This window comes from Hydractinia symbiolongicarpus, chromosome 4 (genome assembly GCF_029227915.1).
Source record: "Hydractinia symbiolongicarpus strain clone_291-10 chromosome 4, HSymV2.1, whole genome shotgun sequence".
Classification (NCBI taxonomy): Eukaryota; Metazoa; Cnidaria; class Hydrozoa; order Anthoathecata; family Hydractiniidae; genus Hydractinia; species Hydractinia symbiolongicarpus.
The window spans coordinates 26,084,816-26,104,761 of record NC_079878.1 but is presented as its reverse complement, the minus strand read 5'-3'; the positions used below and the strand labels follow the sequence as shown (position 1 = coordinate 26,104,761).

General features: G+C 34.8%; 1 protein-coding gene and 1 long non-coding RNA gene across 3 annotated transcripts; both read right to left on the bottom strand.

The window, feature by feature from the left end:
• Positions 1-7,906: 7,906 nt before the first annotated feature.
• Positions 7,907-9,609, bottom strand: LOC130642084 (uncharacterized). The gene is made up of 3 exons (XR_008982538.1): positions 8,804-9,609; positions 8,605-8,646; positions 7,907-8,370 (listed from the first exon to the last, which is right to left on the bottom strand). It is a non-coding gene; the product is annotated as an uncharacterized LOC130642084 (long non-coding RNA).
• Positions 9,610-10,074: 465 nt separating this feature from the next.
• On the bottom strand, positions 10,075-19,382 carry LOC130642083 (serine/arginine-rich splicing factor 2-like). 2 transcript variants are annotated; one of them, XM_057449158.1, is made up of 6 exons: positions 19,237-19,382; positions 19,028-19,151; positions 18,032-18,089; positions 13,467-13,592; positions 12,737-12,781; positions 10,075-12,131 (listed from the first exon to the last, which is right to left on the bottom strand). In XM_057449158.1, exons 3-6 carry the CDS (start codon positions 18,087-18,089, stop codon positions 11,605-11,607), a joined length of 756 nt encoding a protein of 251 aa, XP_057305141.1. In that variant the 5' UTR covers positions 19,028-19,151; positions 19,237-19,382; the 3' UTR covers positions 10,075-11,604. The 2 variants fall into 2 exon arrangements, with proteins under 2 accessions (XP_057305141.1, XP_057305142.1); XM_057449159.1 differs by lacking the exon at positions 19,237-19,382 and having other exon boundaries at positions 19,028-19,225.
• Positions 19,383-19,946: the final 564 nt, after the last annotated feature.

The window sequence follows — 19,946 nt, the reverse complement described above, 5'->3', positions numbered from 1 at the left end:
GGTTGTGATGGCGCTTTTGAGAGCCTGGAATGAGCTTTCGTAGTCTTCAGTCCAAATAAATTCGGCGTTTTGTTTGAGCAATTTTCTTAACGGGTGAGTTTTTGTGCTAAAGTGTGGAATAAAACGTTTCAGGTAATTGCATAATCCAAGAAAGCTGCGTACGGATCTTTGATTCTTGGGTCTTTTGAAGTTTTGAAGGGAATCTACCTTAGGAACTGGGCTTCATGCCATTCGCATTAAAATAAAGCCGTATAATTCAATATTTTCTTTCGAAAAAATACATTTTTGTAAGTTTAAAGTTAAACCCTTAGCTGTTAATCTATCTAGAACGGCTTTTAAATTGCTGTAGTGTTCTTAAATGTTTGTTCCGAAAACGATCATTTCATCAGCAATGTTGGCGACTCCTTTTAAGTCAGATAGAATTATACGCAGGGCATGTTGAAGCTCTTCTGATGCTGAATTGGCGCCGAACATGAGTCGTTTGTATCTTTTGTTTTTGTCTTCTGTTTAAAATAAGGTGATGTATCTCGAGTCTTCATTTATGGTCAGCTGATGAAACGCTGCATTCATGTCTAGCTTGGTAAAACATGTGGCTCTTTCAAGCTGTACGAGCAAATTATCGACCGTCGGTGTAGGGTATCTTGTGCGGGTTATCGCGGTATCAGCATTTCGCATATCTAGTCATAGCCTAACCTCGCTGGTATTGGCTTTCGGTACTACTACTAACTGGCTCAACCATGGGGTGGGTTTGCCAGTTACGTTTTCTATGATGTCTAACTCTTCGATTCGTTCAATTTCTTGTTGAACTTTCTTACGTAGGGCGAATGAAATTCTTCTTTCTCTCTGATCGACTGGGAATACGTTTTTGTTAATGTGAAATTTCACTTTTTGATCTTTGAGTTGGCCTATTTTGCCGCTAAATAGGGTGTCCTGATACTGCTGTACTGGAGATTGCAGACGCTTCGGTACATTCTCAGGTGGCTTTTGATCTTTTGAAATGTGCTGAATTTCTTTGATGTTTGCAACGGGTGGCAACTGGATTAAATGCAAACTGAGCGCACTTTCGCCTGATAATAAATTTCTGTGATGAGTGTCAACAACATAAAAATCTCTTGTTAGAAATTTTCGACCTGATTCCACTAACATCGTGACAACCCCTTTTAGCGATATTAATGGTTCTTCCATGTGATAATTCTCGTATCTGTTTTTCTCAGTCTCAACTTTCCGTTGAACTGTCTATTGATAGCGTTAAACTGACAGGAATTTTTTCGATTTTTACACGGCGATGAAACTTGGCAATGCTGAAAACAGGATAGTGGATTGAAAACAACCGCGCGACTTGCTCTTCGTCGGACGTATCGACATCGACGTTGTTTAGTGGCCTGGGGTTGCGTCTAGAATAGCTGCGGCACGAGCTTGCGCTTGTGGAACGACACACTCTCGCAAAATGTCCAATTTTGTGGCAATTATTACAGGTTTTACTAGTTGCTAGGCATTTAATTTGGTGTGGATATTCGCCACCGCAGTAAAAGCATACTTTTGAAGATTGTCTATGCAGATTAAAGTTTTTTTTACCCGGTGTGGTTTCCTTTGATTGGTCGATGCGGTTGAGTTCTTCTTGTTTGATTTGTGTAATATCCCTTTGGTCGCTTTTTTCCACTAAAATAGCTTGGGTGTTTGTGCCTTCCAATGTTTTTGCGTAAACTAGGAACTGCGCTAGAGTTAATGTAGGATTTCTGAATGAGTATCTTCTCAGTTTGTTACTTGTCGTTAAGAGTTCGAGTCGACGTTTTAGCTCGGCATCGAGTGCTGCTCCAACTTCACATTTTTGGGCTTGTTGCTTCAGTCTGATAAAATATTGTTGGATGGTTTCTTCTTCACGCTGTGTCATTGACCTATATATATAAATTTCATAGTTTACGTTTGTTTTCGGGTTGAAATGTGTGTCAAATAGTTCAAATGCGTTACTCGGGCAACTTACGGAACGTCTGGAATTATTTCGGGTAAAGCACGTATATAACGCGTTTTTCACAATTTTATACCGCGTTTTGCTATCTGACGTGTTTGTTTTGACGTGGTGTTTTTGTGTATGACTACATCGATGATGAGCCAATTTTTTAAGTTTGTGAAGGAAGGCGCCGCCATCTTCAGGAAAGTGATGTTGACCAAGGTACCCGTAGTGATTACACAGAAAATCAAGGTTTGTTAAATTATTACTGATATATATTTAAACTACTAGTAAAAGCATAATTAAAATTATATATATATTTAAATAAGAATACCTGGAAATGTCATAGATCACAGCGGATTAGCTAGCTAAAATAGTTGTGGGTGCAAGTCCCACCTCTGTACAAAAAGAGTAGCTTAATTAGAAAAGCAATTTAGCTAGTATTCTCTTAGATTAAGTATAGCCAGTAAGTAAATACATTAAAGGTTCCCTCCGACGTTTTAATGATGCTACCTAATTAAGTTCTATTCATATAAGTATTTAAGAAAATAACATTCGTTTTTTACAGAAAAGTTTAGTACAGCAAAAAATTGTAAATAAACTTTCAAATTTTGAGCTACCTCACTTCATGCGGCTTTATCATGCTCTAATTCTTCTCGAACTTTGAAATTCATAATGGCTGCATAATTGACGGCACAAGGACCATTTACATGAGCTTATCTTTGCTGTACTGAATGATTAAAACTGCAAAAACGTAAAAAAACATTTCCAGTGCAAATCTTCTTTTATAATTATTGTATATAAATAAATTTTATTAATCAAATTAAAAAATTTCTTCCTGGAAAAGTACACAATTGCATGCACATATATACCTTGGATCCTTTTTCCATGTTATTTACTTCTTCCAATAACGCAGCTTTATCAAAATTTATTTTATTAGGGTCTGGGCTATGCCGCTTCTTTTTACCTAGTGCTGCATCTACTTCTCCACATTGATGTTTTTTTCCTAAAAATGTGAATATAAATAATTAGTTTTTACAAAGAAAATTTGATATGAAAGAGAAAGAAAAGGAATGAGTAATGATTACCTATGATTCTCTGGAGAGCTTCATCCTTTATCTCAAAATACTGGATTGATCGTGATTTTCTGTATGAAGATGCAGACTGTCTGATCCTGAAAACAGTTTCCATTGCCTTGCCACTTCCGTAACATTTGCTTTCCAAGGACTTTTTTATTCTGCTGTTCCGCTGTCTAATTCCTTTTTTTTCTGCAAATCAGACTTGGCCTCAACTAAATTTACAGATCTAATTAAATGTGAGGACTTTAGTGTGTCATATATGCTATCCCACTTCGAATTTATTGATTTAAGTGCTCCTTCTGCATTAATTTTCATATATTTCATGTCATTTTTTGTTGACTGTATTTCAAATGAGATGGTGAAAGAGCTGTCTCCTGTTTTTTCATTATTCTTAGGTGTGTTCATTTTATTAGGTGTTAGCACTCACCAATTCTGTCCTGATGGGTGTCTTTATATCTATTGACTTGTTTGTATTTAAAGGTGTATTTATGTTCACTGCTTCTGGTGTATTTTGCTTGCACACAATTGGTGTGTTTATAGACATATTTTTATTTAACGATGTGTTTGTATTGATAGCTGTATTTGTAATACTGTCTAATGTGTTTGTTATGTCCAAGAAAACTTTTTTTGATGTTTTATATTTTTTATTTCGGCGTCCAGTTGCAGTAGGGAAACGTATTTTTTCCTCTAGTAGTAAAAAAGAACCATTCTTCACAATTATGATTGTGTGTGTATTTTTTTCTACATTGCTGAATTTGTTCCAAACATCTCTGGAATAGTCCTTTAAGTACTTCACCCTGATATTGCCATGCATTTTCTTTTTCTAACAAAGGAAACAAGCTCTTTAGCCTTCCTGTTAAAGTGAGATTTCTTCAAGTTTACACAAGAAGGGAACATAGAAATGAAGGCATTGTATCTGACACCTTCATGGTGGTAACTTACACTCTGGATCTCACGTAAAACCTCTCCTCGCATAAAGGCGCATTAAAAATATCCGCCATTTCTATTAGAAATTCTCCCGCGCGTTTTACATCTGCTGGCATCACGGAAAAGTTCCGACGCAGGCACGGCAATAATGTCAAAACCGTGAATTTTTGCCGACACATTCTATTTCTGACAAATATTTTTGTGAAAGTGACGGAAAAGCATGATCGCACTATGCGCGTAGGACTTACGACATATTTTGTTGACGTAATTCATCCACAAAATGATTACGAACGGTAAAAAAGCCGTTCAAAGATTGTCGTATTTATATTTTTCGAGATATTCGCGAAAAGAGAATTGTTCAAAAACCTTCAAATCGAGGCTGTGACGTCATAATATTTAATTTACATTTAAAACACCTTTTTTCAGGAAGCCCTAAAGTCATGTTAACTATTGGACATTCATCTGTTATTGTGACTAGTACCCTTAAAGTGCGCCGATGAATTTAACAAATCCCAGACGTTCCGTAAGTTGCCCGAGTATCTAGTGTTTCATCGGTGCCAGGAACTAATAAACTGTCGTAAATATCGTATAATTCTTCCTCAACATAATTCAATAACATAGCCAGTTTTTGCTTATCATTGTCAACATTGAGCGCCACACATAAATTCTTGAATCTTTTTTATATTTTTGCCATCTTGTTGCGATTGTGGTAACGTCGTTGGTATCGAATTGTGGAAAATTAGGAATAGTTAGATTAGCAACTGCCATAATGTAAATTATTACTTCTTGAATACTCGTCGCCAGTTTTGTATTCAGAGCGTAATCTTCTCTAACTCAATATTTACAAAAGTTTGCTCTTATTGTTCATAGTGTGCATGCCAAGTTGGCCACTTGGTATGCACCAGGTTGGCAATATGACACTTATAACCAACAAAACCTCGTTTGTTTTCAGGAATATACAACAATACAATAAAGATATTTTAATGAGAAAAAAAATTTCAACCAATACGCAAGTGTTAAATCACTGGCGATCATTATTGATCAGTCACCAAGTGAAGCAATTAATCGCTGGAAATAGAAAATTGTCGGATTCCCGTCCCGAAACAGCGGTATATTTGAATGTAGCCGCGGAGTAAACTCACTTCCCGATCGGGTTTTGAAATTCAGTTTTCACTGCAAGCATGAGACTTACATTTTTTACAAATGATATCAGTTTTGATCAGACGCCGAATGAAAGCAGTTTAACCGACGGAAACAAGAAATACGCGGATTCGTGTAAATCCCGGACCCGGCAGTTTATTTGAATGTATACAAAGAGAATACCCGCGTAGAAAACTCACCTCTAGATCGATTTTTGACTTGCGTTTTACTAGTACAAAGCATGAGATTCCAAAAACAATATCTATCTTGATCAGACACGAAATGAAAGCAACCTAATCGTCGGAAATGCCAAATACTCGGATTTCCGTAAGTTTTAGACGCGGCAGGTGTATTTGAATGTATACACAAAAAGTACCTGTAGAGTAAACTTAGTGAAAATATTAATAAAATTTAGTTTTGAAACTGCTTTCACTCGTTCCCACCCCGTTTCCATTGCTATTAGAGTAAAAAATGGTTATTCCGTCTCAATTTTTGAATAAAGCGCTAGCATAGCGGGCAGGCTGCTTTCAGAGCCAAGTCAGTTATATTTATTGCCCCAAAGTTCAAAAAAAAGAGATGTAACTTCATTTCTCGCAGCTAAAATACCTCATTTATCACATTATTTAACCAAAAAATCAAACGCATCTAACTCGCGTCCAAAGGCCAATTGTTTTAATGGTAAAACCGATGTAACCCAGTAATATCGGAAGATTATTGCTAAATTCCTGTTAGTAGGAATCTTTGGGACGCAACTGTTAAAACACAAACGCACTAACACCGTTGGAAGTCAATGAAATTTACTTTTGAAACTGTTTTCACTTCCTCAACGCGCGATAAAGGCTTTTTTGGATCTGTTTTCACTTCTTCAGCGCGTTAACGGCTTGGATTATTACCACAGTGAAAAAAATAAAAAGGACACTAGCACAGCAGATTAACTTTTCTTGAATTTTAAGTTTTGCTGCTCACTTGTATCTCCAGTAGTACGTACGAACACACACGAATAAGTAACAATAAGTAACAGAGCTTTGCCGCTGGCATGGCAACAGAGCTCTTCTCTAGACCGTACTACCCAAGTATTTTTTCAGCTATTTTAACAAGAGCGATGCCTAATTTGGATTTATCCCGGATGCGGGCGCTTAATTCACTGTGGTTTGGTTTAGCTAAATGTCCAAATATCCATTCCACATTCAACGTTATATAATATATACTGAAAAAATGTAGATCAAACTGAACTACATATATGTCTTTTTAGCTAGCTATTTTTCTTCTCGCAATTATCAGCTAGCGGGCCAAGTCGGTTGCACTGGAGAAGTAAAAATTGGAATTCTAGTGGCTTTTAACCTATTCAATCAGACCGCTACCCAACGTACAACCCTAGGAATATCGTTAATAGTGGTGTGTTAAAGCAAAGCCGGTTCACCGGAAGGCAGTCCTTGAGCTTCGACCCCTGGCGGTTAATCTTTTTAAAATTATTTAGACTTATTCATTTACTGACTGGAATAAACAGTTCCAGGAAGTATTAAATATATCCAGTCAAATAATCAACATTTCTGTGATGTTTGTTTGCAGTTTGGCGCATTCTTGGCTAGACTCAGGAAAAAGTACTGCTAGATCGGAGGGCTTAACCCGAAGACTATCCTCTGAACTTGAAACTTATAACACAACTTTGTTTTATCAAGTAGAATTTTTTTGTATGTTTTCGAATTTCCGATTTTTCAGATTTTACCTGAAAATCCGGATTTCCACGCAATGTTTTGCAATTATGTATGCACCGGAAAATATGTTAATTGGCTAGAACAAATCATGTGATAAAATAAAGTGATTTCATTAGTTGGGAATTTTATTGCACATGTCATGTGACGAGTGCTTTGTTATCAATTATTGTACGAGCAAAGTCACGGGCATCAACGTTGTTATTGTTGTGGTTCATTTCGTTCAACAGTTTTAATTAACTGTTTATGACTTTTTAATGAAAATGCTTTCACGATAAAAAGCATACATGAGTAGACATCTTCACCGGACTTTGTTTAGCTAAAATGTTTTTTTTAGCTTTCTTAACTAAATTGTCAACAAACCTTTTTGTAATAAGAAGCACATTAGATTTAGGTGGATTTTTCCACGGGTTTAAATAACTAGTCTCTATAATAATACAGAGACTGTCTGTCTGTCTGTCTGTCTGTCTGTCTGTCTGTCTGTCTGTCTGTCTGTCTGTCTGTCTGTCTGTCTGTCTGTCTGTCTGTCTGTTTGTAACAGGCAAAGTAGATTATATTTTCAGAAGCTTTCTTTAAAAGCGTCCATAATACATCCAATATAAAATAAAATAACGGGATTTCGTTTAAAACGTTTTTTTAGCGTTCTTAAAGAAATTATCAACAAACCTGTCAGTGGATTCTTCTACGGGGTTTAATAACTATTTTTTTATAATGCTAACATATTTATGATCTAGTGAAGGACAAAAACAATGTTGCTAAGAGTAGAATGAATTCAACCTCTTCCCCCAAACAAAATGACTTTACAAAATCGTTTACTCGCTCATTTAAACCAATCTGTTTCACCGATTTTATATTTCAATGGGACTTTAATTTGTTTTTCGGCAATTAGCGGTGCTGCTAAAGGATAAAATCATATTATGCTTTTACAGAGACGCTATATTTAGACCTTCTCAAAACAGAAGGTGCTTTCTACAGCACTGATAACTGTCATTTTCTTTGAAATAAGAACACCAGAAAAAGAAGTCGTTTTATTGCAACGGCAGCTGAAAGTTTATCATAAAATTTGGATACATAAATTAAACTACATAACTCAACGCGTATACTAAAACCCATTTATATTTTTCAATGTGAATATTTTAACTGTAAAATATGAATCATAACAGTTGTTTAAATTCTCTCCTTCGGAAAGTGCAATTTTTAAATAAATTTAAATGCAAATTCTAACCTTCAAAAACTAAATCGACTTTAAGTATTGTTTAAGTACCATTTTAAAACACGACAGTATCAAGGGCTTTATCTGTCAAAACTATACAAAAGATTAACACTTTGTCTTATTTCGTGGGTAACGTGTATACCTAAACCAATCATCACCAAGTATTTAAAACGTGTGGTAATTTAGTCTTTTATTTTAATGTTACTACGTTGTCGATCAAAAATAACATTTTCTATTAGCTACCCAAATTGCCCACATTGCCACAACAGCCATCAGTAACGCAACTGAGAATGCCAAACAAGTATCTCCTTTGACGTTTACATAGACTCCGCCAGGTTGGACCACGACAGCCTAAATAGAACCATATTTTAAAAACTAAACCTTTCAACTCAAATCCTGGTCAAACAACCAAAAAGGAAGTTGTAAAAGGCACCAAATATATGTCTAAAATCTTGCAAGTAGTTAGAATTACAATACCGTCGTACCCTTTACTAGAATAAAGTTTTTTTATTTTTTGCATTTAGCAACACCGTTGACATTGCAAGTGACGAATGAGAATTTCAAAATTTTAAAAATAATCCTTACCTTCTCAAATAGCTGCTTCTTTGGAATTGCAACTGTGTTATTCTAAAAATGAAATAAAGTCAAGTTTTTTGAATCACAACCCAATACAGAGGAATTTATGTGGCGGACATATGCTGACTGCGGGAACTCTACTTGCCACCCCTATATTTATTGCATACAGATTAAATAGGATCTTTCTAAAATTATATCAATGTTTTACCGTCATTTTGATCACGTACTAAATGACTTCCTAAATATTATCAAATAGTTGTCTTGAAAACAAAACTTTAAATATTCACTGAACGTAAAAAAACTAAACAAACACCACAAACAAACAAAGTCTTTTGTAACTTGAGAACGAAAGCATGACGTATCAAATCATTTCTCCCACATGTGATGTGAGCTAATTACGAACACATTGCTCTATTTGTAAAAATCTTCTGTTGCTTACGAGTGTCTAATTGTCCTGTTTGCTACATCAAAATATATTGGCAAAACAAAAGGAACCTTGGACAATGCTTGAACAAGCTTGGTATGATTGCATAACCTTAATATATCTCTCCTAAATTTATATGTTGCTTAAAGAATTTTAAGGGGTTCATGCTTTAAATAAGATATGTCACCGCGTCATAACCAAAAAGAAAATTAACCGTATTTACTTGCTCCATAAATTACTGATTGATTTAAAAAATAAAACTTTCATTTTACTTTACTTTCCGTTTATTTAACCCGCTCTATCCCCTAAATATCTTGTGAGTTATTAAGCAAATTGGAAGAAACGTACGTTGTTGACATGAAGGTAGAGCTTTGTTTTCATATGTTACGTAGAGAACGTATGTCAACTGGGTGAAATCTTTTTTCAATATGGCGGCGGCGTTTAATAAGCGTCATCTTTTGGCTGCTACACTAATTAACTTAACCTTATTCAGTCGGGGGTATTTCGATTATACCATGACTGGGAAATCCACCGCCCCTCCATATTCAGTCGGGGGTATTTCGATTATACCATGACTGGGGAATCCACCGCCCCTCTGTAACTCTTGACAGAATTGTTCAAATTGATTCAAATTTAATTCTATATTATGTCATGAAAGAAACAAAATGGCAGTAATACATATTTGCTTATGTTAACACTTTTTCTGTTACGTCATCGGAAGCTTGAAAGTTGTCTGATATAGCACTTTCTATTTAAAATTCAATTCATTACGTCCAAGAGCGAATTTTTACATTCTACTTAAAGTTTCTGACAGCCGAATAAAAACTATTCAACATAATTTTGGCTTGTTACATACTTCGCATAAATAAAGGCCAAAAATTCTCTAAAAATCCGTTTTCCGTTGTAAAATCCGAAATATCAGATAATCGGATTGATCATAAATAAAATTCTAAAAAAGATTTCCCTCGACGTAATAAAGTTGTTTTGTAAGTTTTAATTACCAAGGATAATCCTAACGAAAGTTTTATATTTTTTCGATTAACAGAATTTCATAGAGATTTTTAGAGGTTTGGTCCATATATGAGCGAGCTGTATAATATCCCATATCAAAGGAGCACTGTAAGCAATAATAACACTACGGAAACAAGTCGATATCTAAAGTTCGGAGAAGTATGAGACCTGATTATTTGGCATACAAGTGCCTAATAGGTAAATATAAAAACTCAGTAAGTATCATAACCATGCAGGATAGCAAGGTTACCTCTCCCCTCTCCCCCTCTCTCTCCCCTCCCTTCGTCGTCGTAAAACCCAACAGCGAGATTGTTGAGTAAGAACAAAAAAGCTTGGATCAAAATTGCGAACTTGAAAAACCAGATCTCTAGTGCATTTATTTTTTTATGCTCTTCATTAAAAAAGTAGTGTGATTTTGTACTGAGATAGACAAGCCCTAGTCCTTAATCGCTATTTTGTGAATGCACATTTTACTTTACATATGCTTACGTAAAAAAATACAGACATGCTTAAAGAAAAGCGTTCCTAACCGCAATAGAAAGTTTGTACTGTGGGGACGTGTGAGAACCTTTGACAACTTTCTATTCTCTTTGACTTGCTTAAACCATGCCTAGTGCCATCAACAGAACATTTCGTCTTGCTACCAACCCTGGCTAGCAGAATGAAAACACTATATCAGAATAAGATATGGTTATTCCAACTTCGTGTTATTACATTATATTGCCGACCCTAATGATGCAGGAAAACCGTAATTTTAAAGATAGAAAAAAAATATTTCTGCAAGGCGTATCACAAAGAAAAAACTTTCCTAGCAAACAGCTATCTTATACACTGTTAGTTCGGGATACATCAATGCGAAAATTCTTTCTATCATTAATGCTGTAATGTTTCGCTAGTTTTATGTTTTAAATAACGTGGTAATAAGCTCAAACTACTGTTCTTACACTCCAAGACATAACTTCTCACGCTTTAACTATGCCATCTCTAATTAAGCGGTAATGAACAAACAGACCGCCACTCAAGTAATCTGTGACAACTAAAACAGTCTTTCAACACTTTAATTTTCACATCCATCCTCATGATAATCGTCTTTCAGATCCATCTCGATACAAATCGTCTCTCTGTCTCTTCACACAACACACGAAATTTGATATTTAAATTACGGGTTAATCTACGGGTCACTCACTAGTTCTTAATGAATTTTTTGTCGATTTTAAAAATTTTAATTTAAAAAACATTCCCATGAACCTATATTTTTACATAATTAAAACAACAATAAAGTTGGAAATAGAACGAGAAAAATCATTGTTTTAAAAAAACTAGTTACGTTATTGCTTCTGTGTATCAAACTTTAATCAACTTTGAACAAAATTTATTTATACGCATGACAGGCAAAATTAACTCGAGAAGAATGAAAGGCATAAAAACGTCTTAGGAAATTAAAAAAATTAGAAAATCTAAGCTAGAAATGTAACAGTGTAATCAGGTGTTTAATCATAAATGAAAAAGTGTATCGTCGGCTGGATCTCATTTCATCGTCTACTGTAAATGCTTTGTCGCCAATAATAGCCGCTTTATCGCCTATAGGAGATACTTCTTCGCCGATAGAAGCTACTTCGTCGCCGATAGGAGCTACTTCGTCGCCGATAGGAGTTACTACGTCGCCGATAGGAGCTACTACGTCGCCGATAGGATCTGCTTCGTCGCCGATAGGAGCTTCTTCGTCGCCGATAAGAGCTTCTTCGTCGCCGATAAGAGCTCCTTCGTCGTCGATAAGAGCTACTTCTTCGTCGGTAATAGAGACTTCGTCGCCGATAGGAGATACTTCGTCTTCGAGTACTTCGACGTCGGTAATTGCTGATTCGTCTTCTGTAATAGCTTCTTCTTCTTCGTTGAAAGCTGGTTCGTCGCCGGTTGTAGCTACCTCGTCGTCGGTAATAAATACTTCTTCGGCGGTAGTAATATGGATAAGTACGTGTTACACGCCTGCGTCTGGAGTAATATCTTCTTCTGCGTAATCGACGCACAGCATATTTGATAACACGTTTAAGCAAATAACGTCCAGCAACCGCCACTAGTGCTCCAACTATGGGCTTGGGATCTAAAGGAAAATATGTTTAAATTATTTTGTAATATAACCTTCACAATTGATAAGGCACTTGTGGACCTTTGAAAGCACCGTTACTGACATTGCAATTTAGTTTTTTCTAATTTATCAAGCCGTGTGTTCCTTAGTAATTAATCATATCTGCTAACCTATTTATTTTGCTCTGTAGTACGCTTTAGCAAAAACCTTATAAATCATCCGCCCTCTGAATGACATTAAAAATTTAAAGTTAGTACTTTCCGATTGATTTTAAGGTTTATTTGGTCAGTTTTGTTTCATTTTCAAGTGGGTTTCTCCTCGAGATTATAATGAGGATAAAGTTTTAATAATAATAATAATTCTTTTGTGTCCAAATTCAGATATTTTTTCATTTTCTATACTTGCTGTTAAGCAACCTTTTCACGAGGAAAACGTAACTTGCAAAAAAAAGGGTAACTCGCAGTCTTACTTCTGCAAAACATGAAATTGAAGTCAAAAATCACTTAAGATCCGATGGATTAATGTTATTATTGTCGCAAATGAGTAGCTTGAAGCAAACCTCCTTCCGCAAAGTTTCATCAACTACAACTTTTCGTTTCTTGTAAACATGGCATACCTACCTTGCTGACTTACTGAAGCTATTTCGTCTAATTCGTGTTCGTCACCTGCAAAAATAAAATAGAATATTATGCCGCAAGATTATCTTTTTTTCACTGTGTTATTTATCTTACAAACAGTTCTTGCCCTAATTTATTTCTAAGTTCTGTTAACTTTTGATGTTAACAGGACCAAAAAGTACCTAGGAGCGCCTTGTCATTTTACCAAGTTCATTGACTTTCTAGATTACGCTTTTGACTTTTAACTAAAAGAGCTTGTAATTTCAATTATCGGTCATTTGAATACAAGATGGTGAAATATATTTTCAAAACGAAACTATTCGAAATCGTTCTCATCAGGCTGTGTGCAATGTCGCCAGCATTTCCCGTTGTTTCCGGCAATGTACTTTATACCCATTGAACGCGTATTGATTTTGTTGTTAGTCGCTTTTTTAAACCTTTCCGTCAATATAAATAAAGTCAACAGAGTCGTGTTATAATATTGGTATATTAAAGTGCATGTTTTAATAATAGCACTATATGCTCTGGGATAATTTCCTTATTATCCTTCGTATAGCAGTAGAGTCATTTTTGTCAAATAAAGTTTCTACCATCCTTCTCTTTATAGGATAATTCAGTGCGATATAAATATCCAACATCAAATTAATTCTACCAAAATAACGGAATAGGTATAAATTTCACTAAATAAAGTGAGATAAAATAAGATAAAAAAGATGAAAACGCAAAAGATTACCTCCGTCGTAAATCTTTTCAAGATTTTTTTTTTCTTTATTCCATATACGAAGATAATTGTTTGTGTTCATGTTATCTTCAGAGCGAAGTATATGCTGACTTTCTTGTTTCTTCGTGCCATTTACAGCTATACAGAAAAGACATAGTAGAAAGGCAATTTATTAATTCGAAAATAATATCTTGTGGTTAAAGAAAAACGGACATTATTAGTGTCACTTTTTTATATAATTTAATACAAACATTGAAACGCTTTGCAACAATTCGGTAGTTATAGCATCATTAAAGTTAATTTAAACTGTTTTTACTATCAACAGCGAAACATTTGCGGAACTTATTTTGACCAATGTGACCCAAATTCGCATTAAAAAATTCTGCCAAAAATCTATCCGCAATAATTTCTTTTAAGTAGCGGATTTTGACAGTCTGTTTGTTTCTGACAGCAAAATAAAAGTTATTTACCATATGCTTTGGTTTTTACATAGTTCGCATGATTTGGATTCTACCCAATTTTTAGGGTAAAATCTGAAAAAATCGAAGAAGGAGATTAATCACGTGACCGAAATTTCTCAGAAAGATTCCCTTTGACGAAATTAAGTAGTCTGGTAAGTCATTATAATTTCCCAATTGCAAGGATTTCATAGAGATTTTTGAGGTAGTTATGAGTAATAGCCAATATATCTCATCCTCTGAAAGGCATATACTTGCATACAAGTGCCTTAACAGGTAATTATAAAAACTGAGTAAGTGTCAAAACCATGCAGCGTAGTAAACTACAAATTAAAAAAAAAGGTTGGGAAGTATTTCGCAAGTTGCAAGCAACATTAAACTATCCAATACTTTGTCCCTGGCAATTCTTGTTTCTTTGGCGCTGTTTTTTTTTTGCGAATAGACTGCGCGGGTATTTGATGTGCGTGGGATATTCTTTTCAAAATATGCGAGAAAATTAGATTACACGAAACTAACAAAAACGAATAACGTGTGTAAAACTTTGTACCGCCTTTTCCCACAGAATGATAAAAGTAAAGAGCGCAATACAAAATTACACTTTTAGCAGTATTCCGAAAGATATGTAATACATTGAGCTGTACAACCAGCAGAAGTTAGTCCTAATGTTAACGGTTTCGTAGATGACCTTACAACAAAACAGTATTTTTTTCACATAAAAATACCGGCACTAGAAGCCACAGTATCTGCTGGAACGAATTTCGAAAACTCGCAGGAAAAAATTAAAACAAAAACAAACAAATCAAAACAGTTTTTTTAACTTTATCAAGATTTATTAAATAGCTTCAATTTTGGACAGAAGAAAACAATAACGGTTTCGCCTTCTTTTCACCACACACATTGGAAGATTACACCATTCACTCCCATTGTACACAATCTAAAAGAAAACGAAAACATTTTCATATAGTGAAGTTTCCAGTGCCTTTATAGGATGGCCAAGTCAATTGAATTGAAAGCGCTGTTCTTCATCTCATTAATAATTAAGGCTAATTTGGAAAGTGTAATAGAAAAAATTAAACAATTTGGCAACTTTACTAATTTTATATGCAAAGTTCCAACCATACCAACAGTTTCCAAATCTGACAAAGTCATTTTAAAAGTGTTTATTTTCTCAGGATTTGATTTATGCAAGGCCAAGGGAAATTAAATAAGTTTATTGTCCTACACCCATTCAAAAACACACGTTTCTCATCATTCAGGGTTTTTTTCAACCAACATTAATGTAATCACCCAGAAGGAATTATAATGTCTCTTGACTGTGTTTTAGAAGCTGAGTACACAAATACAAAAATATTACAAGTGCTGAACTTTGGCAATCATGTTTTGAAATCAGACCCTTTTAAAAACTATGCTGAATCATGTCAATTATTAAATTTATCACTATAGAATAGCACTTTGGATAGGATTATTTGTTGGATGAATAAAATGACTGACAAATGGTTTATGGTAAATAAAATGGTAATTTTTCCAAAAATAACACACGTGCGAGGTGGAAAAGAAACTGTGATGTAATTTCTCCTCGTCTATTATTCCTGAGAATATTCTAAAATAAAAGGGTGTCAATAAGCCGCAAACGCCCACATATATAACGGCGAGTTCGGGCAACTTTTCGAATTAAATTATCGGTTGTCTTTGAAACCGCCCGCACTTTCCCAAACTTGCCTGGAGCATTCCCAAAATTCAATTCCTTGTAACACACCTTGTGGAAGATAGTTGGAAAAAGGTGCTTTAAGAGAAAGGAGTTAATAAAGTTTATATATAAGTTATTTATCAAGTTTATTTATCAAAAACAGTTCTTTTAAGGACTTTGCTACCACATAGTATGTTTCTTTTATGGTCTAGGCGTTTTTTTTTCGGGCGAATACTTGAATTTTTTTCAAAACGCCAAACTTGCCCAAAAACGCCTGCACTTTTTACGCCGTATGCAGCTTATCAACACCCTCGTTCTAATATTACAAGCAGTTTCAAAGATGCCCACGCCTTTTAGATGACGTGAGCGGCTTGGGCATCCTTGGAGTTCTGTTTAAATGACAGTTTTAATGTCGTTTTAAACCTTGTTCTCAGGGAGGGTGTACGGACAACTAATTCCTATTAACAATTACATTGCTGTTGGTTTGATAGCAAAAGTGGATAATTTTTTTTAATTACTGTAGCAGGTTACTTATATAATAAATAAAAAAATGTGATATAAAACGGTTGGTCGGCTCACTCTCACACCCAGATCTATTTGTTTTGTCTGCGCCCTAGCTACAGGTTTTCCTATATCTGGCTATCAGTCAGGTAGTAATACAGCTTCTCAATATGTATTCTACAAATTACTTTCAATTCTTTTATACAAAACAGAGCTCTAGCTAGCTAGCTAGCTAGCTACCTTTTGTGTGATTAAGCCTTACCTTGATTTGGATAAAACCATTAAAATTGATAATATTGTATTCTTACACCTTCTTAGAAACAATAAAATAAAACACAGCTCGGCGCGTTATAATTGTACAAATCACTTCAATATTTCTTTAGAAAAGGGTAGCTTACACAGGAGCTTTCCAATCCAACTCAAATCTGCAGAAAAAGCAGAGCAACGAAAAAGCTTAAAATACACAAGTAAAGTCGATTAGAAACAGGACTGGCATTAAATTTTTTCAAAAGAAGAAAAGCGTTTTAATACTATTATGCTTCATTAAAATACAACTATAATAGTATTAGGAGCAAAATTGCAAAATAATTAATTAATTTTTTATACAATAATTAGCTATAATACAAAGAAATAAAGCATATTTTGGGTCTGCAAAATATACGTGTCTAATATGCCGACTACCGTTCCTTGTTCACAGCATATTCCTCTCTGTGTGTTTAAGTTTGGCGGACGTATAATCTGGACCAAAAGACGGGGGAGGGCAAAATCCGGGGTGGGGGTACGAACCGTACTTATTGCATTTTTTACTAGACTTATACTTTAACCCCTCGGTCCAAACTTATTTGTTTTATTAGCAAAAAAATACCCTAGCTTTATGTGCAAATATATCAGTCCTATTTCTTTACGCTGATTTTATATGATTTTTTTGCTATCGAAATTTTGAGAATCTCAATAATTCTCTTGGTATACCTCGCGTATAGCAAACGTGATCATTATTAACAATTATAATTTTACAGGTTGACTACGTCAGAAATATCCACAATTTCGCTTCGCTCGCGAAGCTCAATTGCTTCGCAAAAAGAGAAACAGGGGGCGGATTCTCCTTCCCCCGGACCGAATAAAGTACAGTGGACAAACACACCACAATTAAATTATTTTCCAGACAATTTTCCACATTCAAGATGACGGATGTTTACATTTGTTACTTGTATTTCATTCTAAGAAGACTTCTATTACACAATGTATACTTGTAAAACTTATACTAATATTTGTTTAATATGCACTAAGAAGTTGCTGAACTAAATCCGGCATCACCACACAAATAGTACTCTCATTTCTTAAGTTCTTTGTAGCTTTTTATTAGTCGCCATATTTAACAACTTCCTTAATCATTCATAGTCGGCGACCCGTGGAAAAATCCACGTGTTCACCCGTCCTGTATTCACCACAATTCGTATGTCTCGCTACTGCGGTTACTATTTTGCGTGACAGACGTAACATAGATAAATAATTTTAAAGCGTAAAACGGGAAATTCCAAAAACAAAATGTGCAGAGAATAAATACTTTCTCCATAAGAAAGCGACGTACTGTTTAAACAAAGGACAACTATCAAAAAGTAAAGCAAAAACAAGGGAAAGCTGAAACAATGGCAAAAATATGAAAAAGGGTGAAAATTTTAATAGCCATTTCGATTTTTTGCAGATTTCGCATTTTCCAAAAACCTCTTACAATCATTGACTGCTGCTGCAACCTTTTGGTAGATTGAATTCTCTGCTGTAACCTTGTAAAGAGTTAAAAATGCTGTTGTAAGATTGTGTTGGGCATAAGATGCCTAACAGCTTTCAAGAGCTTTAAAATGCTGCAACAAGCTCTTAAAGCTTTTGGTGGGTTAGAAATAATTGACAGTCAAAAAAGTAAACAAACCACTTACAGTTTATTGTTGTCGTAGTAACCACGCAAAGCAATGCGATAATTTTCAAGACACTCATCTAAATAAATAAATATTTATTTTTCTCAAAGCTTCGTTGACAAGTTCTCCTTTTTTGGAACAAATTTGGACTAACATCCTTTGATAAACATCGCATCTAAAAGATGAAATCAAAATGTTTTTATGAAAACATCATCAAAAAAATAGTAAAATTAAAAACAAAAACAAAGACATATTTTTTTTTAATTGATTTCACAAACTTGGCAGCTAAAATTCAAAGTTGCAACCTTTTCTCTTGACGAATCTGTTTATATTTGAATGTATTAAAAGAACAATTTTTTTTACTTTTAAGTTCACACCAATTAAGGCATATTAGTTCCTTGGTATTAGCACCACGCGGTCCACTTCTCCTTGTTACCATATCAACCGGTCATAGGAGTTTGGCACCATTGCGTGAAAGGCATATTAAAGTTACATTGTTAGACTATTTATCGTTACTGACAGTCATCATTCACGTGACGATTTTTAATAGCCTGGACTCCAACATCATATGTTTCATGCTTCATAGCATATATTTAGAAAAGTTAGAGTTTTTTTTGTGTCTCGTCTCCTCCACTCAAACAATCTATTCACTCTCTGAACCCTCGCGCATATAGGGTAAATTAGCTTAATTATAGGATTTAAAGTTTCTTTCTAATAAGAATTACAAGAACTGCAAAGCTCAAATCTCGCAAGTTATCAGAGTTGATTGTTAATCAAGCAAGTCTTATCATTCTTATCTATGAAATTTTTATTAGCGTCACTATGTCTCCTAATTTTTATGTACACTTCTAATCATGTGTTCCATTTGCACCACTTCTCTCGATTTGCATGCAGGATTGTGACGTACCCGTAGATAAGAACAGGTGTTTTAGATTAGTATCATTTCATAAAAAAAACATTCCTAGCCCGTTAAGTTTAAGAATCACTGAGACTTATAAAATAAATAAAAAAGTCTACCTTGTACGTGTAACAGAGTATCTCTGTGTGTTTCCTCTACAGCGTTATAAATAACTGATAGGTTTAAGCTCTTCTTTAAGAAAGCTGATGTGATAATGAAAGCTGCTGTTACAAGGAACGACAACTATTAAAGAAAAAGAAATTAGGTTTAGCAAAATTTAAAAACTTAATAGAGTTAATTATTTAGAGTTTATAAGAAAGTATCATACCTGTCCACTCCAATCACTTCTCCCAGCGTGTTTGCTCTTAGTAGCCACCGAACTCAATGCGTGTGTGAAAATATAAAGTGAAACCTGTCAACTTATGTGTTTATTTTGTTTAGCAATAGATCTGAAAGTATAACAAAATTCTATATAAAAACTCAAGTATCTTCTTACAAAGACTTGTCAACCGCGAGTACATGGAAACGGGATGATGAAATGTCTCTTCGTTATCTTTATCTTCGTAACTACGATAGGCGTCCACCAATTTTTATTATTAGATTAGAGTTTTATGGGTGAATCAGTTGTTTTGAAATATAAAACCTGAGTACATTCATGTAAGCGCGTAACAAGATCTTGTATTGGTTTTTATTGCAATTTATTTTTTAAATCTCGTGTTTTTTGGGAAAACCCTAACTGAAATAAAGTGCATCATATTCTTGCCATTTCTCGTGGATCATTGGCTCCCGTGTCAAATGGCACTCCGCAGGTCGCTTCAGCGCCTCCTACGTTTTGTGAAACTCTCGGTTTATTGCTCGACTGCGCTGGTCTTTATATTTTACAAGTAGTTACATCAGCACCTAAGGTACAACTTGTATTAAATAGTAGATCAAAGGCTTCACTTTTTGCACAGTCAAATATGTTTTTGGTGATAATTCTGGTGCTGCCAAGCCGGTGGGGGATTATAATCAACTGGAAAAAGCATTATCTGTTTCAAG